The 26566-nt window shown below is 40.4% G+C and overlaps 1 protein-coding gene across 4 annotated transcripts in view; it reads right to left on the reverse strand.

Annotated features, from left to right (window-relative positions):
- The window catches only part of fndc3a (fibronectin type III domain containing 3A), a 202931-nt gene that overhangs the window by 86515 nt on the left and 89850 nt on the right, over positions 1–26566 (reverse strand). For 3 of the 4 annotated variants that reach the window (XM_078232183.1, XM_078232186.1, XM_078232188.1), the window contains 2 exons: positions 10108–10184; positions 1913–2129 (listed from right to left, as the gene is read on the reverse strand). In XM_078232183.1, coding sequence (XP_078088309.1) covers positions 1913–2129; positions 10108–10184 — 294 coding nt within the window. Of the gene's footprint in view, positions 1–1912; positions 2130–10107; positions 10185–11701; positions 11777–26566 lie in introns of those variants that run through there. The other variant, XM_078232187.1, reaches the window with a different exon arrangement.

The raw sequence follows: 26566 nt of genomic DNA on the forward strand, positions 1-26566 counted from the left end.
GTGGAGTCAATGGATATGATTTAGCCTCGCCTTTGACAACCATTTTTAGCCAGAAAAGCTGAGTGGCCAATCCATCTTGACCTCCTCCTAAGATTCCCATCATCACAAATGCCAGTCTGCAGCCATTTTGATTCATTCCACATGATAGCATGAAACAGCAGAAAACACTGGATTCAACAAAAGTAATTGGGCAACAGCTGTGGTGAAGACTTTTGCTCCAGAAGTAGCTGCACTCCTATCCGAGCTGTTCCAGTACAATATTGACATTTACCCAACACAATGGAAAATTGTTCAGGTATATGTGACCCACCCAAAAAAAGGACAAATTCACTCTGGCCAAATACGACCTCATTAGCCTATGCTCAATTAACAGGAAAGTAATGGATGGTATTGTCGACAGTTTAGTTCTGCCAAGCCACCTGAAGCTTGAAACTGACTTGAACTGGTTAAGCTTACTTATTTACAAAGGAAATGTTGTACGGCATAAGCCCTTATTTAGTCAGAGAGCAATGAGGTAATCCTACCTAGGACCTTGGGCATGGGGCCAATGGACGGGAAGATACAAAATAAGTGAGGAAGTTTGAATCAACAACAAAGAGGCAGCATATAGAATCATAGAATCCTACAGTGCAGAAGGAAGCCATTCGGCCCATCAAGTCTGCACCGACAGCAATCCTACCCAGGCCCTATCCCCATAACCTCATGCATTTACCCCAGCTCATCCCCCTGACACCAAGGGGCAATTTAGCATGGTCAATCCACCTATCCCGCACATCTTTGGATTGTGGGAGGAAACCCATGCAGACAGGGGGAGAATGTGCTAACTCCACACTGACAGTGACCCAAGTCGGGAATTGAACCTGAATCCCTGGCGCTGAGAGGCAGCAGTGCTAACTACTGTGCCACCGAGTTGGAAAGATAAACAACAGGATAAGAATGGGAATTTCGGGATCAGCTGCAGCGAAACTCCAGGAGACTAACCACGCAGAAGAGAAAGACACTACGTTGGAAGAAGTGGAGATGGCATCCAGAGGGAAGACGGACGCCTGGCCAGGTAATACCTTTCTCAGGTAATATCTCTGATATTCTGTTATTACTCAGGAATTGCCATGGAAACCAATGGGAGTGTGTTTCAGACTGCATAGTTTTGATACAAACTGCATGATTTATGTTGTATGCTGCCTAATGACGATAAGTAATAAAGTGAATTACTAATAGAGACAGGACTGTCTCCTCTTCTCTTTGTACTAAGCTGATGACCGTTGCCAGTAAGATACAGCTAACAGTCTTCTTTTTCATTCACAACTCCTCTGAAAATGAAGCAGCCCATGACTGCATATAGCAAGACCTGGACACCATTCAAATTTGGGCTAATAAGTGGCAAGTAGCACCAATGCCACACCAAGTGCCAGGTAATGACAGTCTCCAACAAAAGAAAATCGAACCATCTCTCCTTGACATTCAATGGCATTACCTAACCATAAACATCTTGGAGGCAACCACTGACTAGTAAATTAACTGCATCAGCCACATAAATACTGTTGATGACAAAACAGGCCAAAGACTGGAAATTCTGAGGTAAGTAATTCAATGACTCTGCAAACCCTGACCATTATCTGCAAGGGTTTAACTGGTTGAAAACTGACAACTTCAGTAAGAGTTCATGCTTTCTTCATTCTATGAAATGTTGATAGGCTGATGCAAAATCATTCTGACAAAATAAATTTGATTATTTAAACTCATTTCATTTTCCAGTAATGACAGTGGGAATATCAGATGACAGCCCAGTCAAGCTTGTTCTTGGTGACTTATTGGCAATTCAGGTTTATTATTGGTAGGGTATTAGTAGCAAATTTTCTGCTTAACTGCTGAATGGGAAGATATTAGGATGTTTAAAATTTAACATGCTTACCTTGATCTGCGTACGGATGCTGAGGATGATGCTGTGGAACATACGATGCTGCAACGTCTCCTGGTCCTGTAGAATACATTTGATGATGTGGCAGAACAGGTGGATGAAGAAATGCGGGCATGTAAGGATGAGGATGTATTGGTGGGTGACTGCCAGGGTGAAACTCTGGCTGCTGAGGTAACACCAGCACCCTTCGAACACCATTTTCTTCAATGACCTGCACAACTCAAACACAATTTCAATCAACAGAATTACCACGTTTAAAGATCATAGAATCAATACATGCCATTTTTTTTTGCTTCATTCAACTTTCCCCCATGGGTTCCTATACTTAATAAGGAATCAAATCAACCAAAATGTTATCAAGAAAATAAAACATCTAATTTCTGATTTTTACTGCAGTGCAGTAATATTTAAATTCTCAACTCTGAGGCTGTAGAAGTACTGCAGAAGAGCAACCACTGCAAACCTCCTGGAGCTAACCTTTTCATTCACAAGATGAACATTATCAAAGATGACTACCTGAATGAATCCACCCAGAGAGATCTTAACATTCTGTCGCTGTGGCATTCAATAGTTTCTTAAATTATTGCAGTTTCTGCCTCCACTATTAAGTCTGGTAGTTTATTCCACATGTTTTTCATTCTTTGTGTGAAGTAAAACTCTTATCAGCTCTAAAATGACTTTTATTAATTTGAACCTGTATCTCCAGTAAGCTTGGTTAGCTAATTGAAAGCAGAGATTAGGGATAAATGGGTCATTTTTGGATTGGCAAGCTGTTGTTAGTGGAATGCTAAGAATCAGTGCTGGAGCCTCAAATATTTACAATCTATATCAATGGCTTGGATGAAAGGGCAGAATGTATGGTAGCTAAATTTGCCAATGGCTTAAAGATAGGTAGGAAAGAAGTTGTCAAGAGGAGATAGAGAGTCAACAAAGGGATTTAGATAAGTGAATGGGCAAAAAATTGGCAGATGGAGTTTAATGTGGGAATTTGTGGACTTGGTCACTTTGGCAGAAAATAGAAAAGCAGTAGGTTATTTGATTGGAAAATGTGTAGAACTCTGCAGTGTCGAGGTCTCTGGGTATCCTTGTGCATGAATTATAAACATTGGCATGCAGATACAGCAAGTCATTTGGAAGGCAAATTGAATGCTGGTGCTTATTGCAAAGGGGATAAGGACAGTCGGGAAATATTGTTGCAGCTGTACAGTTAGACTGCATTTGGGGTACTGTGTACATATTTGATGTCCTTACTTAAGAAAGAATACAACTGCACTAGCAGTTAAGAGAAAATTCACTTGACTGATTCCTGGGATGAAGGGATTATTTTATGAGGAAAGGTTGAACAAATTGGCCTGTGCCCCTTGCGAGTTTCTAAGCATAAAGGATGATCTTATTGAAACAGGAAATTCTGAGAGGACTTGATTGGCAGGATATTTTCCATTGTAAAGAGTCTAGAACTAGGGCGCACTCTCAGGAGGTTTGTTAGTCTGTGAAATTCTCTTCCTCAGAAAGGAGTGGAGGCTGCGTCATTGAATATATTCAAGGCAGAGTTAGATAGATAGTTTGAGACCACAGTTACATCAACTGTGATCCTACTGAATTGTGGAGCAGGCTCAAGGGGCTGCATGCTCCTAATTCTTGTGTTCTATTCTAAAAGCCAAGACCCCTGAAAATTAAGATTCAACATTGTGCGGTGCCCAATGCTTGAATATCTTTGTTTCTTGGCAGAACCTGATGAAGTATTCATGTACAGCCTGAACAGAGCATGTACAACTGGATTAATAAGCAAATCGGAACTCAGTTAACAAAAAAAACACCCTGAACAAATCCCGCAAGGAGAAAAGAAAACACTGATCACTGGCTCCTCTTGTTTTATTCTATTGTTTTGATTATGTAAGTCAACATCTTATTAGCTTTATTGATTGCTGATCTGCATTGATATCTCGTGACAAGTAAACTAAGACTTCGAGGACTTACCCGGAAGCCCCTAAATTTTGATTCTAAATTAGTCTTCTGTCTGGAGCTTTGGCTAAAGCCTCTTGAAGTACACTACTTTGAGGTACACTACTTTGCCATTTTCTCAAACAAGTTTGAGATTGGTAGGCAAAAACACATACATGCCCTAACTGGAGGATAGTGCATCTACAAAAATATAAAATCTTGACCATCTCAAGTCTGATTTCACATTGACTAAGGTGATATCAAACCTTGTGAATAGAAATTTTTTGTTTTAAATTTAAAAAGTGATGCAAAAAAGTCCAGCAAAATCCCATTTCGACCATGGACTTGCCACAGCTTATTGTTCTGTCCCATCACAAGATAAAAATGTCTGCAAGTAAAACAGCATAAATATCCAAATAAGAAACAGATCTGAGCATCCTATTTGTGCCTTAATTTCAGACTTCAGTTAAGTGCGTAGCTGAAAACCAGAGTTATATTGTCACTGTCAATTGTGACATTAGTGTACCTTTAAGAAGTGTTTTTTAAAAATCATGTTCTCTGCAGTTGTAAGCAATGGTTTCATTGTTGTTGGGTTGTCTGGTTAGAAGTACTTCTTTTGGTTTAAATGGGCTATTGTTTATTTTTACTTTGGGCCTCAGATACTTTCTGGGATCTTTTATGACCCTGCATTGTGAGGGGGAAGATTAATTGACAAGTCAAAGTCAGGTCATAGAAATCATAGAAACCCCACAGTGCAGAAAGAGGCCATTTGGCCCATCGAGTCTGCACCGACCACAATCCCACCCAGGCCCCACCCCCATACATTTACCCACTAATCCCTCTAACCTATGCATCTCAGGACACCAAGGGGCAATTTTAGCATGGCCAATCAACCTAACCCGCACATCTTTGGACCGTGGGGGGAAACCGGAGCACCCGGAGGAAACCCACGCAGACACGAGGAGAATGTGCAAACTCCACACAGACAGTGACCCAAGCCGGGAATCAAACCCAGGTCCCTGGGGCTGTGAAGCAGCAGTGCTAACCACTGTGCTACCGTGCCGCCCCAGGTGGTTCCTCCCCAGAAGAATTCAAGGATTTACTTTCAGTTTTAGGGTCAGAAGTTGCTCTGGTTGTCAAGTGGCAGGCAGTTTTTCTCCCTCTCTCTCTCCCTGGTATTATAGATTCTGCTGGCTAGCTGGAAGGCCTTCCTGGAGTGGAAAATCTGCTTTGGTGGTTCACTTGCCTAGAGTCTCTCTCTCTCTCTCTGATGTTTTGGGAAGCTGCTCTGACTTCAAGCTGGTCTGTGTGTATAAGAGGACTGCCTTACATGCAGGAACTTATCTTTAATCAAAAGCTCCATCTCTCAACCACATATAACAGAGAGAGGGGAAAAGTCAGAAAACAAGAGTTTCTTATTAAGTGGGGTGATTTTTAACTGGGAAGTCAGAGTTTCAAGTCTCCACCCAAAGGGCTAAGTTCCAGCATCATATGAGCATTCGTATTTTCTGCGCTAAACCTGTGGCAAGAGTTTTGTATAGGGAAATTTGTTTGATTGGAACATTTTGTATACTTGTTAAGGGTTATACAATATGACTTTTTTTGTTTGTAATTGGTAAAAGTTATTGCAAATTTTCCTTCCATATATGTTAACTGTATACTTAAATAAATTTTGTTTGATAAAGCTCCTTAGTGGTATCTCTTTATTAAAAAAAAAAGGGGCAACACGGTGGCACAGTGGTTAGCACTGCTACCTCATAGCACCAGGGACCCCTGTGTCTGCGTGGGTTTCTTCCGGGTGCTCCGGTTTCCTCCCACAGTCCAAAGGTGTGTGGGTTAGGTGGATTGGCCAAGTTAAATTGCCCTTTGTCAGGGGGACTAGCTAGGATAAGTGCATGGGGTTTATGGGTACAGGGCCTGGGTGGGATTGTGGTGTCAGGTTCAGTCAGCAGTTAGAAAGACAAATGCAATGTTAGCATTCATGTCGAAAGGGCTAGAATACAACAGCAGGGATATACCTCTGAGGCTGTATAAGGCTCTGGTCAGACCCCACTTGGAGTATTATGAGCAGTTTTGGGCCCCGTATCTAAGGAAGGAGGTCCTGGCCTTGGAAAGGGTCCAGAGGAGGTTCACAATAATAATCCCTGGAATGAAGAGCTTGCCGTATGAGGAACAGTTGAGGACTCTGGGTCTGTACTTGTTGGAGTTCAGATGGATGAGGGGGATCTTATTGAAACTTACAGGATACTGCAAAGGCTGGATAGAATGGATGTGAAGAGGATGTTTCCACTAGTAGGAAAAATTAGAACCAGAGGGCACAACCTCGGGCTAAAGGGACGATCCTTTAAAACAGAGATGAGGAGGAATTTCTTCAGCCAGAGAGTGGTGAATCTGTGGAACTCTTTGCCACAGAAGGCTGTGGAGGCCAGGTCATTGAGTGTCTTTAAGACAGAGATAGATAGGTTCTTGATTAATAAGGGGATCAGGGTTATGGGGAAAAAGCAGGAGAATGGGGATGAGAAAAATATCAGCCATGATTGAATGGCAGAGCAGAGTCGATGGGCCGAGTGGCCTAATTCTGCCCCTATGTCTTATGGTCCTCGGTACAGACTCGATGGACCAAGTGGCCTCCTTCTGCACTATAGGATTCTATGATTCTAGTTGAATCATACCTGAAATGAAGCATCGCATGCTCACCCTAGCCAAAAACAAATTGCAAAACTTAGGATCTAGGCGGGCTTCACAACACAGTTTGGAGTTTTTGACCTGAATTATAACACAGTTGCATCAGCCATGATCTTATTGACTGGTGAGGCAGGGTTAAGGGGACAAATGGCTTACTCCTGCTCTTGTGTGTTATGTTTGGATGCGTCAAGGTTAACTATAAAGGAGAACAATGCACATGTTTTTTAGACCATATGCAGAATCGTAAACTGGAGACAGCTAATTATTGAAGAGATCAGGTGAGAATATCAGTCTTGCATCAATGTTAGAAACACAAATTTATCCAAATGTTCTGTTAATAGTGGTGTTGCTAACTTTCCCAAATGATCTTGGGAGATTTATGAAATGGAAGATGAATGTCCAGGAACTGCTGCTAACTATCCAGGGGAAAAGTAGGTATTACACATTAAATCTCCAACCTAAACAGTGCTTTCAAGCCTTGACATCTCAGCCGGCCGCATGGTCAAGATTTTAAAAAGTTTTTCTGTAGATGAGCTATCCTCCAGTTAAGGCATGCATACATTTTTGCCACTTTACCAAGTAGAGAAAGTGCCTTCCACTCAATGAGGTAATCCTCCATCATTTCAGCTGCTCTTCCGACAAGCTTTGACTGTCAATTCTACATGAGGAGCATTTAAGGGCCAGTTGCTGTGGAATGTTTCACCACAAGACGCTAATTACTGTGGAGTAACTAGAACATTAATTAAAAAGGAATGGAATAAATATTTGAAATGGATTATAGGAGTCAGGGAAGAATGAAGGATTCAAAGGTTTTTAATGTAAAGATCGGGTTAGTGTTTGAGTGATTGCCTTCCCAGAATGTCTGGAGGTCACTGGGAATGGAAGATTAATCTCAGGGGAAATGTTGTTCATTAAGAAAAGTATGGATTCACAGTTCACACCTGTGTACTTTCTTCACCTGCTTGTGGGTTGTGGTTGTTGAAGATTTTCTCACAGCTGCTGGCTTGAAACCACAATCAAAAATGCTCAACTACAGGGCCTCAACCGTAACAAGGTAAATACAATAATACTTGCAAATTCTGGGTGTGTCAGGTAATCAAATGTCACATGCTCAAGGTCATATGTTCAACCTACCAGGAATATTTTCCATCAGAGTTGGCAACCTTATCTAAAAGTGCAATCCTCGACTACAATACTAGTAGCTTGAACAAGAATGTTTTAACACATTTTCATGTGCTAGATTAAAATTCTCAAATAATAATTCGTTAATCTTGTATTCATATTTCACAACTTTACATCTCAAAATCACTAGTTACCTCAGATGCTAACAACAAACCGCTTACTTTAGTTGTCCATGGAACAGATTGAAAAATAAACTTAATAGTGTCTCCAATAGCATTTTATAGTTTTTAAAAAATTGAATTTTACAATATTAAATCCAGGAAACAAAATTCAATTTGTTTTGCCATAACATTCTGGTTTGAACACTGAACTCCATGTCCAGGGCCTGGCACTTTGACTGTGTTAAGGGGCTGACCAAATCCCTTTAAGGCAAGTGAAATGCCAATAAAAATTTAAAGGATGCTTGTTACCTGCAACATTCCAGATTATAATCAAGTTAGCAAAATAACGTGAAATGTATTTAATCATCTTATATTATGCATAAATGTTTGGAATAACTATTCACTGGTTATAATAAATATAAAATTACTTCATGAGGGAAGTATATATACATGCAGCTAAATGTGCACCATGGAGTTGTTGGCTGCACCCTCACCTTTGTGATGATTGTATAGTCGCCAGCTTACTGAGTATTTGCCATTTATGTAGAAGCAGAGGCAATTCAATATTTTTCATTGCAATATGCCCCATTGCTTAACTCAGATTAATAGCATAGTCTATGTTCTAACTAGTTTCTCTGGTGCCCAAAAATTCTGAAAGCAAAATATTTTAACGTGTCACAATGCTTGTCTAAATTTCCAACTTGGCATTTACAATGTCATGATAAATACAAATGTACTTAATACGATTGACTGATTGGAAATGATGCAATGAGACTTCTGTTGATCATCAGAATGAAATCTGCATACCAACATTGCAAATAAAATATTTACATTCTTATCGTCAGTAGGTAGTACAAGTCTTGAGTATTACTGAAAAAAAGGATATCCTTTTTCTCTTGCATTCATCAGGACAGATTTACAAAGTCACCAATTGTAAAGTGAGCAACCATTTGTACTGCAGCAGAAGAGAGTGCTGATTGGTTGGCAAGTGGACTTTGATTGGTAGAGATGTTGCCATGGAGAATGCATCAGGAACAGTTAACGGCCAAGCTTTTGTTTAAATTTAAACCCAGCAGGTCAACTCTGATTGGTTAAGGCATTGCCATGGGAATTGCTGTTCTCCAAGTTTTTTTTAGTTGTAAAAGGTGCAACATGTGGACATGCTCCTTCTGTCGGCACAAGTCAGGGCCGTGCGCGCGAAAAGCTGTAGCTACTAGCATACATAAGAGTTATAGTGCAAGACCAAATAATAAATCTTAAATTTGTTGTCAGTATGATTCTTAAACACAATCAGAATTGTTCAGCAAGTGCTGTCCAATTGTGGAATCACATCTAATGTTGGTTCTATGTTTTGAATTTGCAGGTGCATGCTAGTTGGGTATGGAGGTCAGTATTTTGCCTGCTGCGAGCAGCCAAAGGGATGTGCTGTTTTATGCAATCCATCAGTCATTGGGACGTATAGCCTACATACCTGGCACCATCCCAGCACTGAAATTCATATACCACATTTCTCATGTATGTGTAGCCAAAATGTCTTTATCGCTTGAAAGTAGCAGCATTCCATTGGTGGAGAATATCACTTGTGTTGCTACTGCATTGTAGCTAGTGTCACCTGTTGCTCAATTTCTTTTGAGACACCTTACCCTTCCTTGGTAATATGATGTAGACTGGGCACTTTTCAGGACTGAAGGTGATGGCCACAAGTCGATTTGCAACATACAGCAAGCAATGATCGGGGTAGCTATTATCCCACAGGATTGCTTTGATGCACCCTATTTCAGCATCATGAAAATGGTTCCGGCCCTATTTGCAAGGTTGTCACTAAGTTCAACCCTATCGTGTATGGAACTGTAAGAATCCCAACGTGTATATTGATCAGTGAAGGTAGGCTTGCAGTAGACAGTACTAGAGAACCCATTGGCAGATGTCTCAACCAGCACGTCAAGGAAAGGGAGCTTATTTGATTCCCCAATTTCAAAGCAAATTTGAGTGCACAGTGGAGTCCAGTAAGATGTGCAAGGAATTTTTTTCTTGCAGATGTGGTTGGAAATTTTAATATGTATAGCTTTATACAACCACTTTTCATTTTCTTTACTTATGCAGTACAATGTGATGCCACAAATACATTTTAATTTCTATATCAGAAAAAAATAACAAATTTTGCCAGCTAACCGTCCTCTTCAGCTATAGTATGTCTTTAAGCAGTTGGGATATTTTACTATGCTCATCTTTTTCAAAACAATTGTTCTTTTTATTTAAATTCAAAATATGTTTGTTTACCTGTGACACATATCCTGGAGGCACATAAATAGGAGGCACTGATCCATTTGGAGACACCATTGGAACCTGAGCAGGACCTGTAGAGGGAATACATTAATTTCAGAGCTCTGTCAAATATTTCAGCAGAGTGAAATGCAGTTTAAAAGTTCACCTTATAGCTGTTACAGGCCCTTCTGGAATTGTACAAGTATAGTAACTACATGACTACCAGGTCTATAGTAGTGTGAGAAATCACTCATGAACAACACTGCTAGCAAATGGTATCATTAACCTACAAAGTCCATGCCCATCTTTCCACAATTCAACTTTTTAAAAAATCTCTCCCATCAGATTTCAGCCCTGCCAGCACACAAACAGCCTCAATCGAAATACAAGCAGCAACCTCTGCTAATATGGGTGGGAGGGCGTGGCAGTAAAATAATGGGAAGCCCTGTTGGGACAATTTCCCTGCTCAGTCCCACCACTGGGGCATTTGCCCAGTGACAGACTTCAATGCAGGTTGGCTGTTTTCTCTGGATGGCAGGAAACCAAAAGGCCCTATCAAGGGGGCCATTATAGGGGACCACTGGCATTTTGCCGAGGCTGCCAGGTTCAGGGAGACAATGCCATGCAGCATCAGAGCCAGAGGATGGATGGTCCAAAATGAACTCTCAGGCAGGAAAGGCATGCTTCAATAATCTCGGTGGAAGCACAGAATTTGTACTGTAACATTGGTTGTCTTGTTTACTTAGTTTTACTTTGTATAAACTGTGCATAGCAGCAATACACCTGCAACTCTGGCAATAGAATGCAGCAGTAATCATGTGACATGGCAGTTCGATTGCTGGCTGTAGTTGAACAAGCTTTCAGTCCAATAAACCGGAATTTTTGAATCTACTTGAACTAGCTGACAGTGCTCAAGTTTAAAAGTCTCATCCAAGAAGCACCATTCCTAACCAGGTAGCACCTCTCAGTACTACACTGCTAATGTCAGCCTAGATTAAATATTCTAGCCACAAGGAGTAAGATTTAAACTCAAAAGAGCAAGAAAAATTGCAGATCTGTTGAAACCATATAGAATTGTATATATTTTACAGAATGAAATACATCAAGACAGGCTACAAATTTATTCAAATTGTATGTCTCACGTGAAAGGAATGAGATGCAACTGCTCTGATTTAATTAGGTGAACACTTGGCTTTTAATCAACTGGTTCAGCTGTGTCTCTTTTTTCTACTTTGCCAAAAGTTGGAAACTTGCCAGTGGCATTAAAAAGTGTATGATACATCATAGAAATTTTCCATCTAGTGTCCACAAACAACTTGTAACTGTCTTGATACTACATCTTGCTGTGCTGCATAAATATGTTTCTTTTTTTTGTCTGACCTGCCAGTGTTATTAAATCAAACAATGTTCTGATACACCAGCTCAAGAAAGGGAGAAAAACCCTTGGGTATGTTAGTTATTTGCTTCATGTAGAAAACCTGGCCTATTGCTGCATAACTTGGTAAATCACAATAATCCAATTTCTACACTATACTGCATGCTATTTTTGCTTTTAGTTTAAATATTTTACTTTATAAATGAACCGAACAGGTTTTTATAAGGGTCTTACCATCCATTTTTGTAATTCCACTGTAAACAAAATGCAGGAAATGTGGCACTAACGAATGGTGACTATGTACGTGAGCAGTTCTCCATTGTGGTGACTTGGCAGCAGTTTATTGGACTAAAAGCTTGTTCAACTACAGCCAGCAATCAAACTGTCATGTCATGTGATTACTGCTGCACCCAATAACCAGAGTGTTTCAGGTGTATTGCTGCTATGCACAGTTTATAGGAAGTAAAACCAAATCAACAAGGCAGCCAATATATTGGTGTTACAGTACAAATTATATGCTTACATTACAAAACCTTTTGCTATAATGTAACTATTTGTAAATTGTTACAAATACATGAACTTTTAAAGATTAAAATTACTAAGTCATTTAAATGAAAATTTGAAGGCAGCAAAGTAATAATAAAGACCTCAAGATGTCTGAATTTTCATGCTCAAATTAACTGTGTTTACAATGAATACTGGTGACAGTGTGAGCGCTTTTAAGGTTATGCAGAATATCTGTCAGTGCTTGGAAATTTCTGTTAGTCTTCCTGAAGACAACGGACTGATGATGTTTGATACTAGTCAAAAACCTTCAATACTGAAGATAAACGACTATTTATAGAATTAAGCAGTATTAAAGGCGGTAGAATACTAACAAGAGTTCTGACTTGATCTTGGGATCAAGGCACAGTGACACAGTGGTTCACACTGCAGCCTTAAAGCGCCAGGGATCCGAGTTTGATTCTGGCCTTGGGTGACTGTGTGTGGAGCTTGCACATTCTCCCCATGCCTACATGGGATTTTTTCCGGGTGCTCCGGTTGCCTCCCACAGTCTAAAGATTTGCAGGTTAGGTGGATTGGACATGCTAAATTGTCCCTTAGTGTCCAAAGATGTGTAGGTTTGGTGGATTAGCTATGGTAAAAGTGTATGATTACGGGGCGAGGGTGGGGATTGGGCCTAGGTAAGAGTCAATGCAGACTTGATAGGCCGAATGGCCTCCATCTGTAGGGATCCCATGGAAATCCAGTCAGAGCTCAAAAAGCAAACCACAACATGGTTAGACTGCACAGATTCGGGCCCACCTGCACCTGGATCCGATTTCCTATGCCAGAAGACTGTCTTCAATTTGAAGAATCTGTTACTGAACAATGTTAGGGTAAAATTATCCAGGTAGGGCACAAGAAGTCAGGTAAGAAAGGAAGTTTCTACTACTCACTGTAATATTTGATAATCCTACGTTAATACATTGGAAAAAATAAGGGAACAGCAGTGGCAAAAGGCTGACAAATACTTGGATAAAATAGCATTTTGTCAAAAATTCAATTTTTCCTCTGCTTTTGAATACAGATCTGCACTTGAGCATTGGGACACAGATCTAATGAACAGTCGTGAAGGATAGTATAAACAAACACACAAGAATCATGACGACGACACTGGCAGCTAATCAGTGATATCTTAAAAGAGATTTTGGGTGAAATTTAATAGTGGTGGTGGAGGGTTCATCCACCATTGGAGAGTTGGTGATATCCCCAAATGACTATTCCAGGCCTCCTGATTTAATGGCAATCAGGCACTTAACTAGTTGGCAGCAGAATGGTGTCTTTGTGGGGAATTTTTCCCGTCTGAGAGATGTTGAACAATTGAAGGCCAGCAGCACCATTAGGAAGGTGGCCACTGCCAGTACTGCAGTACAACCAAGAAACAGGATCATTGCTGGGACTCTGGAAGAAGGGGAGCAACCAACAATCGGGTCCATTTAAAAGGCAAGTGGGTGTCGGATGTTACCGCTGACAGATCTTTCCTTTGAGCACAGGCTGCCCCCGAGTAGGTACGATCATAGTCCCCCCCCCCCGCCCGGCCCATCCAAGTTGCAATTACACTCGCCAGGGTTATCTGGTGGGCTGCCCACATGGCATGGTCCCTGCTCACAATTGGTAGAAAATCAGCAGTGGTGGATGAGGTGCATAAATTGCCACATAAGGGCTTTAACTTGCCCCCATCCTTGACTCTTCATGCCTCGGACATAATTGAGGCAGCAGGTGGGGTTGGGGAGATTGAAAGGTAAAGGGGGTCTCCACCCTGCACCTTTCCATCCCATTATACAGCTCCCCTTCCTCTGCCATCTGGGTAGGGGGGGAAGTAGCATTAAATGTTGTCCCCATGCCTCGTTCATTCTTCTGTTGACCCGAGATTTTTCATATTTATATGTTTAGAAGGCACTGATGAAATTGAAATAGAACTGTCCTACTATAAATTAAAACCCCTGCACATGCACCCCAGAATTTAATTTGCCTGGAGGCTGAGAGAAAGCTAGCTGGTAATACAAAAACAGGCATGTAGAGTTGCTGAAAGTATATAAAAAGGAAGAGTATAAAGGGAAAACAACTGTTGCAGCATATTTGGATTTTCAAAAAGCTTTGTTAATGGCCTTGACTGGCCAACCATCTTCCTTTCTATTTTCAAAATTGGAAGAGGAAAACGCGTAATGGTAATGTCACTGGACTAGTTATCTAGACAATCAAATTAATACTGTGGGGACAGGAGTTCAAATCCCACATTGTAGCTGCTAGAATCTAAATTCAATTAATAAACATGGAATTGAAAGCTAACCATCAGTAAAGGTGATCATGAAACTAAAATTAATTTATTAAAAATAAAATCTGGTTCACTAATGTCCTTTAGGTCTGGCCTACATATGACTCTAGACCCACAGCCGTGTGGTTCACTCTTAACTGTTAGAAAGTGCCAAATTGGCAAAACATCCAATACAAAAATATCCAATCTATATAATTTAGCATTTGTTTTTTTGCATGAATCAATTTTTTGAAATGGATTGTTATCTTTTTTAGGTTAAATAATTCACTTTCTTAAAAACTGTCTAACTTATGAATTTCTAGATTTACATTTCACATTTATTTCGAAATACTTTCACTTCCTGGGACAATCAGCAACACTGTATCGAGCAGTATGTTTTAGTTGAGAATCACTATTTACAAAAGTATGCTTTTTTGCTAAAACAAAAGAACACAGAATAAGACTATGAATAGAATACACCATCCGAGGTTAACTAAGGAAGTCAAGGAGAGAGTGAAATTGAAAAAAATGCTTACAATACTGCGAAGATTAGCGTTGATCAGAATATTGGGAACATTTAGGAACCAACAAAGAATGATTTAAAACATGAGGGAGAATGAGAGAAAGCTAGCAAGTAATATAAAAACAGACATTAAGAATTGCTACAAGTATATAAAAGGGAAAAGAGTAGCCAAAGTGAACAATGGCCGCTTAGAGGGCGAGACTAGTGAATAATAATGGAAAACAATGAAATGGCAGAATCAGCGAACAGGTATTTTGAATCAATGTTCACTGTAGAAGACACCAAAAGCTTCCCAAGATTAGTTAAAAATCAAGAGGGAATACGGAGAGAGGAACTCAATCACAATCACTACGGAAAAGATACTGGTAAAACTACTGGGATTAAAGGCTGACAAGTTCTCTAAACCTAATGGACTGCAGCCACGGTTTTTAAAGAAGTCGCTGCAGATTTAGTGAGTGGATGCACTGATTTAATCTTCCAAAATTCCCTGGTTTCTGGAAAGATTTTGAAACATTGCAAATTTACTTTACTTAACCTTTACTTAAGAAAGGAGGGAGACAGAAAGCATGGAATTATGCTTGGAACATGGAGTTAGACTAACTGGAAAATAACATTGGAAAAATACTTGCATCTATTCTTAAGGTGGTAATAGCAGGACATTTATAAAATTGTAATACAATCAGGCAGGGTCAACATGGTTTGTAAAGGGTTTGACTAATTTACTAGAGTTCTTTAAGGAAGTAACAAGCAGGATGGATAATGGGAAACTAGTAGATGTGGTGAATTTGGATTTTTAGAAGGCATTTGATAAGCTGCCTCATGAAACATTACTGCACAAAGTAAGAGCTTTTGGTGTTGGGGGTAACATATTAGGATTGATAAGGGGACTGGTTAGCTAACAGGAAGCAGAGAATTCGAATAAGTGAGTAATTATTGAGATCATAGAATGGTAGAATCATAGAATCCCTACAGTGCAGAAGGAGGCCATTTGGCCCAATGAATGTGCACCAACTCTCTGACAGAGTAACCTACCCAGGCCCTATCCTTGTAACCCCACATATTTACCCGCTAATCCCCCTACACATCTTGAGACGGAGGGGCAATTTAGCATGGCCAATCAACCTAACCCATACATCTTTGGACTGTGGGAGGAAACCGGAGCACTCGGAGGAAACCCACACAGACATGGGGAGAATGTACAAACTCCATACAGTCATCCAAGGCCTGTATTGAACCCAGTTCCCTGGCACTTTGAGGCAGCTGTACTAACCACTATGCCACCATGCCGTGGCAAATTGTAACTAATGGAGTGCCATAGGGATCAGTGCTGGAGCCTTGACTATTTACCAAGTGTACGGTAGCTAAATTTGCTGGTGGCACAAATGTAAGTAGAAAAATTAGTTGCCAAGAGGACACAAGGAATCTGCAAAAAGGATACAGATAGGTAAAGTGAATGGGCAAAAATTGGGCGGATAGTGTATAATGTGGAAAAATGTGAGCTTGACCACTTTGGCAGGAAGAATAAAAAGAGCAGAATATTATTTAAAGAAAGAGGACGCAAACATTTGTGGTACAGAAGGATCTTGGTGCACTGGTACATGAATCATAAAAAGCTGGCATGCAAATATTGCAAGTGATTGGGAAGGCAAATGGAATGTTGACCTTTATTGCACAATAAATGAATGTGTAAAAGTAGGGAAGTGTTGTTGTTACAGCTGTACAAGGCCTTAAATGAGGCTGCATCTGGAATACTGTGTATTCTTACTTAAAGATGAATATACCTGCATTGCAAGCAGTTCAGTTCATTAGGCTGATTCCTGGAATGTCTTATAAGTTTCATTGGAGTTTAGAAGAATGAGAGGGGATCTCATCAAAACGTACAAGATTCTGAGGGGTCTCTGATGAAGGATCATCCCGATTCAAAACGTTGGCTCTAATCTTTCTCCACAGATGCTGTCAGACCTGCTGAGTTTTTCCAGCATTTTCTGTTTTTATTTCAGATTCCAGCATCCGCAGTAATTTGCCTTTAAAATTCTGAGGGGACTTGACATGGCGGATGCTGGGAGGATGTTTCCCCTTGTGAAATTGTAGAACTAGAGGTATATTTTAAAAATAAGCGGTTTCCCATTTTAGAGGGTAGTCTTTGGAATTCTCTTTCACAAAGAGCAGTGGAGGCTGGGGCATTGAATATATTCAAACTGCTCTGACAACAGGTCATCTAGACTCAAAACGTTGGCTCTATTCTCTCTCCAGAATCCTGACGAAGGGTCATCTGGACATGAAACGTTGACTCTATTTTCTCCCCACAGCTGAGATTTTCCAGCATTTTCTGTTTTTGTTTGAATATATTCAAAGCTGAGTTGGATTTTTGACTTACAAGGGACTCAAGGATTATAGGGAGCAGACAGAAAAGGGAAGTTCAGTCAGCTATGATCTTATTCAATATTAAAGCAGGCTTGAGGGGCTGAAAGGTCTCCACAAGTTCCTATTTCTTGTGACTTTATGTAATACAAGTGCTTTGTTAATAGCACTGTTACTTGTTATTCTATAAACACTTCTATAAACCATTTTTTTAAATTCTTAATCTAATTCAACATTAAATTGCAGAGATTGCATTAATTACCAAAATATTATTTTTAAAAGTACTTCTATTTATTGTCTTGAACTGTCCATATATTCCCTTTAGACAGGACAGATCACGTATGCATCGATGCTTGGCATTAGCTTAATGTGAAGAGCTGTGATTCATTCTTTCCTTGTTATTCCCAGGAGGAAATGTTGTTCAGAATTTACTGCAGTACATTAGGTTAACTCTGTTTCTGTAACTGAACACCCACTCTTGACATCACATAAGACATGATACACATCACTGACGCAAGCACCAACAAGATCAAAAACAAAGCCATAGACATCTAAGTAACAGAGTACACACATCACTGACGTATATAGCTTACCTATTAAAAAATGACAGGTTCTACACTAAATTAATAGCTTCAGCTGCTATACATAGTTCCATTAGAGTCTTATCTTTCACAAAATACTGTCAACACTTTCTATTTTTAGAAATCAGTTCCAGGTATGAAATAGTTAGGAACAATATTTCTGTTAACTTTCTGCTCTGTATTACAAACTGAAACTGTTTTTGTAGTGAGCCATGTTTTGAATATTCTGACCTAAAACAGTAATGAACTTCAAATCAATTTGGTATAAATTTGTTGAGCAAATTACTGTGGTTTAGGGTTTAGAGACATTTTAATCTTCCTAAGTGAGATGAAGGTCCAACAGTTATACAAATCACAAACTGCATGATCATCCACTCCAGGAGACCATGTTTTAGTCAAAGAACCTTGACATAACATCAGCTTGTAGGAAAAAGAGTAGAAAACATTCAACGCCTGAAACCTGTCAGCCACTTGCAGATCCAGATCTCAACTCCATAACCCTTGAAACCCAAGAAAAATCCAACATCTCCAGTCTTGGAAATTTCAACTAACTCAGTGTTCACATCCTTTTAAAAGTGAGTGTTCTAGATTTCCATTACCTTTTATGTGAAAAATGCTTCCTGATTTCACTCCCAAATGGCTTTTCTCTCATTTTAAGATTAGGCTCTGTTGTTTCAGATTCCTCCAAAAAAAGTAGTAGCTTCTCTTTCCTATTGAATCCCTTTATTATTTTAAAGACCTTGATTAGGTCACTGCTCAACCTTCCAAACTCAAGGGAATACAAACTAACTATGCAATCTGTCTTCATCATTGAATCCTTGAAGTCCCGGTACCATTCTGGTGAACTTGCGCTGAGATATCCTTCTTGAGCTAGTGCACAAACCTAATGCAGTATGCCAAATCAAGGCTAACCAAAACTCTAAACTAAAGCATCATTTCTGTATCCCACTCTCTTTAAGATAAAGGCAACATTCCGTTAGGGTCTCTGATTACTTTTTGTACCTATGCAAAGTTGGGTAAATGGAGTTGAGGTACAGATCACGTATTATCTTATTAAATAATGGAACAGATTTAAGACGTGAAATGGTCTACTCTTGTTGCTAATAAAAATAACAGTTGAAAAGCTGGGTGGAACATTACCTTCAGTTGTACTTTGGGAAGAACACTCACCAAGGTAGCTCTAAACACCATAGAAATCTGCTTGCCATGGCAGAATGATACCAAACCTACAGCAGAGGTGTTTAGCAAAGCTACAGACTTGCTTGCCACAGGCAAAGCCCCATGTGATGATCATACCACCTGAACCCATCAAGCACAGGAAACCAGCACTCCCACAACACTTCTATGTCTCTGCTGGAAGGAGGGGGCAGTACCCTGGATGTGTGTTGCAAAGATTATGAACCGGCGCAAGGACAAGGATAACTGCAGCTGAGAATGGTGGGAAAAGTATTTGCCAATGTTCCCGTCATCAGACTGCAGATTGTGGCTAAACACATCTATCGCGAGTCCAAGTTTGGTTCAAAACTCAAAAATCTATGATTGACATGATCATCTTAGTCTGGCAGCCGCAAGAGAAATGATGTGAACAAGGCAGACCACCATACATACTGCCCTGATTAATATCCCCAAGGCATTCAACAATGTGAGCAAAGGTGGTCTATTTAAGCTGCTGGAAAAAACATGCTGAAATCAACATCGCAGGAGTTGCAGCCGTTACATCGAAGCTGAGTGTGTGTGTGTGTGTGTGTGAGGAACAATAGCAACCTGACAGAGAACACTAAACTGCGAGTTTACTGAAACTGTGTCCTCACTGCACTCCTTTACATTGGTGAGACATGAACACCATATGCTAGGCAGGAGAAGCAGCAGTGACACAGTGGTTAGCAGTGGTGCCTCACACCACCAGGGACCCGGGTTCGATTCCCAGCTTGGGTCACTGTCTGTGTGAAGTTTGCACGTTCACCCCATGTCTGCGTGGGTTTCTGCCGGGTGCTCCGGTTTCCTCCCACAGTCAGAAAGACGCGCTGGTTAGGTGCGTTGGCCGTGTTAAATTCTCCCTCCGTGTACCCGACAGGCACCGGAGTGTGGCAACCAGGGAATTTTCACAGTAACTTCATTGCAGTGTTAACGTAAGCCTACTTTGTGACACTAATAAATACAGCTTAAAAAACTTTAAACTAACTTAAAAAAAGGCTGAAGAGTCTTCACCTTCACTGTCTCAAGACGGCTCCTTGGCAGGACAAGGTCACCAACTCAGAGATCCTGCAGTGCGCTAATTCCATCAGCCTACATTCATTGCTAAGCTAACAATGTCAGCGCTGGTACAACCACGTTCATCGGATGGATTGCAGTACACCCAAAATCCTTCTGTTTGCTGAACTGGTCATTTCATGGCCTCCTGGGTGTCCATACCGCCGCTACAAGGACACCCGCAAGTGAGACATGAAAATGGTGGTCATTGACACTGACAACTGGGAGACAGTTGCTGACACCTGTGACCTCTGAAGACTATTTGGAAGAGGCGAGCAGAAACAAGTTGCTCAGTTCACCGAGAAGAGAACCCAGAGAAATTAGAGGTCAATGAATCATGCGCCTTATCAGCCCAGGTTGATACCGGAGATGAGGGGTTTGGATTATGAGGAGAGGCTGAGGAGATTGGGTTTGTACTCGTTGGAGTTTAGAAGGATGAGGGGGGATCTTATGGAGACTTATAAGATAATGCGGGGGCTGGATAGGGTGGAGGCGGAGAGATTCTTTCCACTTAGTAAGGAAGTTAAAACTAGAGGACACAGCCTCAAAATAAAGGGGGGTCGGTTTAGGACAGAGTTGAGGAGGAACTTCTTCTCCCAGAGAGTGGTGAATCTCTGGAATTCTCTGCCCACTGAGGTGGTGGAGGCTACCTCGCTGAATATGTTTAAAGCGCGGATGGATGGATTCCTGATCGGTAAGGGAATTAAGGGTTATGGGGATCAGGCGGGTAAGTGGTACTGATCCATGTCAGATCAGCCATGATCTTATTGAATGGCGGGGCAGGCTCGAGGGGCTAGATGGCCTACTCCTGCTCCTATTTCTTATGTTCTTATGACATTCCTCTGCAGCAAATGTGGGAGACTGCCATGCCAAAGCTGGGCTCCAGCGTCAATCTAGGAGATGTTTGACACATAGCTGACCAACATGGTACAAACCATCATCTTATGAGGCAGAAAACTGCCACTGATACTGCTGGAAGGACCATGTTTTCTTTAAAAAGAAAGCCTTTAAAAACATTGCACCTTTTACATCAGTACAACTTACATGATCTTTCATCAACCACTTACCTTTAAAGGTTGAGAAAACCATGACAAATGAACTAATCTCAATGCATTAGTGCGAATTTTGCACTGCAAATTTCCACTCAAAAGCATAAATTCATTGCAAATATCATAGTGCAATATCCAGCCATGGTCTTGAATACCAAGGAGGAACATTCTCAGGAATAAGCGAGTTAGAAATTTGATATATTTGGCCTCCTTGAGGCTTAAAAAAATAAGTAATTGGAAGCACAGTGTGTAAAAAGAAATTAGTTGATCAATTAATGTCACTTGCCTCAGTTGGTAGCAATTGCATCTTGGAGGCTCTGAAACCAAGCTTTGAGTTAAGGTTTGAAAAAAATAAACTGACAATCCAGTGCAGTACTCAGAGTGCGGCATCAACAGTTTTCACATTTATGCTGACAACATCCAGTTCTATCGCACCAGCATCTCTCTTGACTCCCTTACTAGCACTAAGTTATTAGCCTGCTTGCCTGACATCCAGTACTGGATGAGCAATAAATTTTTCCAATTAAATCCTTGCAAGATTGAACCCATTTCCTTCAGTCTCTAATAAATTCTTTCCCTCGCCACTGATTCCATCACGCTCCTTACAAACTGTCTGAGGCTGAACCAGATTGTTTGCACCCTTGGTAACAGATATGGCTCTGGGATGAACTTTCCATCTCTGTCACATCATCCACCTCCACTCCTGTCTCAGTTAATTTGCGACTGATACCTTCATCCTCTGTTACCTTTGAACTTGACTATTCCAATGCACTCCTGGCCAGCATCTTGTGCACTATCCTCTGCAAACTTCAGGTCATTGAAAACTCGGCTGCCTATGTCCTTACTGGCATCAAATTGTGATCATCCATCCCTCTGTCTCGCTGATTTACACTGGTTCAGTAACTCTTTCAAAATTCTCGCCCTGAATCGTCACACCCCTCCATATCTCTGCAATCTCCACCCTACACATCTGCACTGCCTGAATACTGGTCTCATGAACATACCCAATTTTAATTGCTCCACCATCTGCCATCAGCGGCCTAGGCCTGAAGCCTTGGTCTTCCTCTCTAAACCTCTCCCTCCTCTACTTTTCTTTCCTCAAGTTGCTCCTTAAAATCTACCTCAAGCTTTTTTTGCCATCTGTTGCTTGGTGCAAAAGTTTGCAATCTTCCTGTCACCTTGGAACACTGTATGATGTTAAATGTACCGCACAATGCAAATTGTTGTCATCAGAAATGCCACCCTTTGGTTGAAAAATTAGGCCAAGGCCTGTTTGTCAATTCCGTTGATTAATGTGGGTATTAAAGATTCCATGGCACTGTAAGAGGAGGAATTGGGAGATTTTTTTCAATGTCTTGGTCAACATGATCCTCAATCAACAAAGACCAGAAAAAAAATGAACTGGTCGTTCTCCTCAGATATTAATGGGATTTTGCTGTGCACAAAATGGTTGCCACATCTGCAAACTTATAAACAATAACAGCATTTTGAAGTGAATCTTGTCTGCAAAGGGCTTCAGGATAAGATGTTATTTAAATGCACATCTTTCTTTTCTACACACAATTGGCAGTCAATGAACCAAGTAGCTTCATTATAATTCCCAGAGATTAGCATTCAAATAGTTCTTTGTACTGATGGTAACTGGTGTAGTACTAAATGTTGTCAACTCAGGTGATTCCTTTTTGGTATCACCATGTACCTGGCTTTGCCAGAGAGGAAAGTATTTGTTGTTTTTGCGCTACATATTTATATTTAATATACCTACCCCCATTGGAGACAAAGTTCATGTGATTATCCCCATTAAATACTGGAGATGTTGAGAAGTATAGAGAAGGCAAGTAAAGCAATTTATCTGTGTGGTATACTGTACTACAGAACCCTTGGATTGTCGTCATTGTGCTCCAATTATTTTGTTCAACAAGCATTTTTCAAATCTCTTCCCAAATCTCAAATTAAGGTTAATTGGAAAATTAAAAAGCATTCAGAATACTTTGCAAAATAACCTTAGTGAGAGACCTTAGAGTGAACAGTTGAATGATAAGCCCATAAATGCAATAACAGAAAATGCTAGAAAAACTCAGCCAGGTCTGGCAGCATCTGTGGAGAGAGAAATAGAGTTAATGTTTTGAGTCCAATATGACTTACCTTCATAACATAAGAATATGGACTCATTTTATAATTCGCTTATTCAGGACTTGCATTATCTTCAGTAATTGTTTCCATCTAGCATTCTAATATCTATAAAGATCTTCTCTAATTAAATTTATGACTTTATCATCTTTAAAACATATATATAGGCGGGATTTCACTACCTTGCTCGTTCTGAAAACCGTAACATCGCGCCCGAGGTCAATGGATCTTTCCACTGTCTGCCCCTCCCCTCCTCCGATTCCCATGGCAAGCGCGGTGGTAAAATTCCAATCTTAAAAACCAACTAGATATCAAGCACTTTCTTTAGAAAACAAAGGCTTTTTTTCAATAGCATTCAGTGCACAGGTTCTACTCTTGTATCAATGAAAGTAAGCTTTATCACACAAAGATATTTGAAACACATGCAATTCACATTCGCAATGTGCAACGGCCGAAAAGCCATTCATTCTTTGAATCTGCAGCAACATAAATTACATCTAACAAAGCTGCACTAAGTTTTAGCTTTCTCCATACTTCTGAAAGGTATCTAATGTTACACTAGTAACTACATGGAATTTGATCATCTCAAACAAAGCTTAATTTTTTGACTATACTTTGATTTATTTCTAATCACCTAAGCTGCTCAGCAAATGTCATAAATCTTAATGCTATTTTCTGGAGCACAGCACCACTTTTATACTATAGGGGTTATAATGAAAGGAAGAATGTAAGTTAAGTGTACACAACACAAGCAGTAATTTCTACACGGAAACACAGACTTGCATTTATATATCACTTGTCACAACCTCAGAACTTACCAAAGCACTTTACAGAAAATAAAGGACTTTTTGAAGTGCAGTCACTATTGTAATTAAGGACAGGGCAGCACACTTTCACAAACAGCAATGAAATAAATCACAAGTGCCATTTTAAATGTTGTCTGAGGGTTAACTCTTACATGGGGACAAGTGATGTCCAAAATACCAGCTGAATGTGCATGTTATTCTTTGTTTAGAGCTATGGGATGTTTTACACTCACCTGAGAGGGCAGACAAGACTTGGTCTAGTCTGAAAGACACCACCTCTTAGCACAGGAGCACTACCTCCGAAGTGCCTGACAAGAATGTGTGACTTGGTCATGTGATTGGATCCCAGAACTTCCGGATTTAGAGGGAAGATTATTACCACTAAGTCGACAGCTTGTTATTAAAATAACAAAGTTACATAATGTCTTGAAGAAGGCGCAAAATGGGGGAATAATTCAGGATTTCACAGAATTGTTATAGTGTTAATTAAGCCCATTCGGTTCTTTGTGCCTGCACCAGCTCTCCAGGTGAACATTTCACCTACTGCCATTTGCCAGCCTTCTCCCCGCAATCCTGAAGGTTTTTTTCTTTTCAAATAATCATCTAAATCCCTCTTGAATGTCACCACCACATTCTCAGGTAGTGCATTCGAGACCCTAACCACTTGCTGTGTGAAAAAGTTTTTTCCCATTTCTCTTTTGCTTTCTTTGCTAATGACTTTAAATCTGTGGCTTCTCATCCTAGAGCTTTTGTCAAGTAAGAACACTTCTGCCTATCTACTCTCTCCCTCATGATTTTGAATACATCTATCAAATCTCCTATCAGCCTTCACTTCTCCAAAATCAAACCTATCCAGTCTTACTTCATCACTGAAGCTTCCCATCCCTGGAACATTCATGTAAACCTCTTCAGTATTGTCTCCAACACCTTCACATCTTTCAAAATGTAGCACTCAGAACTGGAATCAATACTCTAACTGAAGTCTTATACCAGTTCAACATAACCTCCCGGCTCTTGTGCTCTGTTCTCCTATTAATAAACCCTAGGATATTGTACACTTTATTAACTACTCTCTGAGCCTGTCCTGACACCTTTAATGACTTGTGCACATATATACCCAATCCGTCTGCTTCTACAACCTCTTTAGAGTCGCACCCTTTATTTTATACTATCATTCATGTTCTTCTGATCAAAATTCATCACCTCACATTTCTCCACATTGAATTTCATCTGCCATCCATCCGCACATTCCACCAATTTGTCTATATCCTTTTGATTTTCTACATTGTCCTCTCAGTTTACGATATTGTCAAGATTGGTATCTTCTGAAAATTTTGAAACTGTTCTCTGTACACCAAGGTCTAGGTCATTAATATATGTCAGGAAAAGCATGGGTCTCAATACCAACTCTGGGAAACTCCACTACAAGCCTTCTTCCAGCCTGAAAAACATCTATTAACCATTACTGTTTCCTATCAATCAGCCAATTTTGTATCTATGTTGCTACTGTCCCTTTTATTCCATGAGCTAGAACTTCTCGCAAATCTGTAACGCGGAACTGTATCAAATGAAGGTCCATATACATCACACCAACAGCAGTGCCCTCATCAACAATCTCCGTTATCTCTTCAAAAATCTCCAACAAGTTAAACATGATTTTCCCTTAATAAATCCATGCAGGCTCTCCTTAATTAACCTGCATTTGTCCATGTGACTATTAATTCTGTCCCAGAGTATTAATTCTGTCCCAGTTTTTAGACTTTCCCCACCACCAAAGTTAAACTGATTGGTCTGTAGTTGCTGGGCTTATCCTTACATTTTTTTTTAAACAAGGGCATAATGTTTACATTTCTCCAGTCCTCTGGCACAAGCCAGGAGTCTAAGGAAGACTGAAAAGTTATGACCAGTGCCACTGCAATTTCCACTCTCACATCCCTCAGTATCCTTGGGTGAATCTATTTTGTATTCTTTCACGAGACATGGATGATGCTGGCTGGGCCAGCAGTTTTACTGCCCTTCCTTAATTGCCCTCGAGGTGGTGGTGAGTTGCGTTATTAAACCACTGCAGTTCTGTGTTTGAAGTACACCCACAGTGCTGCTAGGGAGGGAATTCCACAATTTCTACCCAGTGACAGTAAAGGAACGGCAATAGAGTTCCAAGTCAGGATGGCATGTGGCTTGGACGGGAACTTGCAGGTGGTGGCGTTCCCATGCATTTGCTGCTCTTGTCCTCATTTGGTCCCAGGGCCTGGTCCACTTTAAGTACAGACAGCCTATCCAATACCATCTCCTTATAACTTTTAAACCCTTAAAGTGACTGAATTTTGTCCTCTTTCACCATGGCTTGAGTAACATCTTCTTCGTGATGGCAGATGTAAAGCACTCATTTAGTACCTCAGCTCTGCCCCCTGCATTCCACTTATTGGTACCTAATTGGTCCAACATCTCCTTTTACTGCTTTTTTACTATTTATATGCCTACAGACGTTGCGATTACCTTTTATGTTTTCTGCCAATCTCTCTTCTTTCTTTGCTTCTCCACCTCCCCTCTGAACCTTCTGTATTCAGTCAGCTTTCCACAGTTACATTTTCTACCTGATACC

Source organism: Mustelus asterias, chromosome 17 (genome assembly GCF_964213995.1).
Source record: "Mustelus asterias chromosome 17, sMusAst1.hap1.1, whole genome shotgun sequence".
Taxonomy (NCBI): domain Eukaryota; kingdom Metazoa; phylum Chordata; class Chondrichthyes; order Carcharhiniformes; family Triakidae; genus Mustelus; species Mustelus asterias.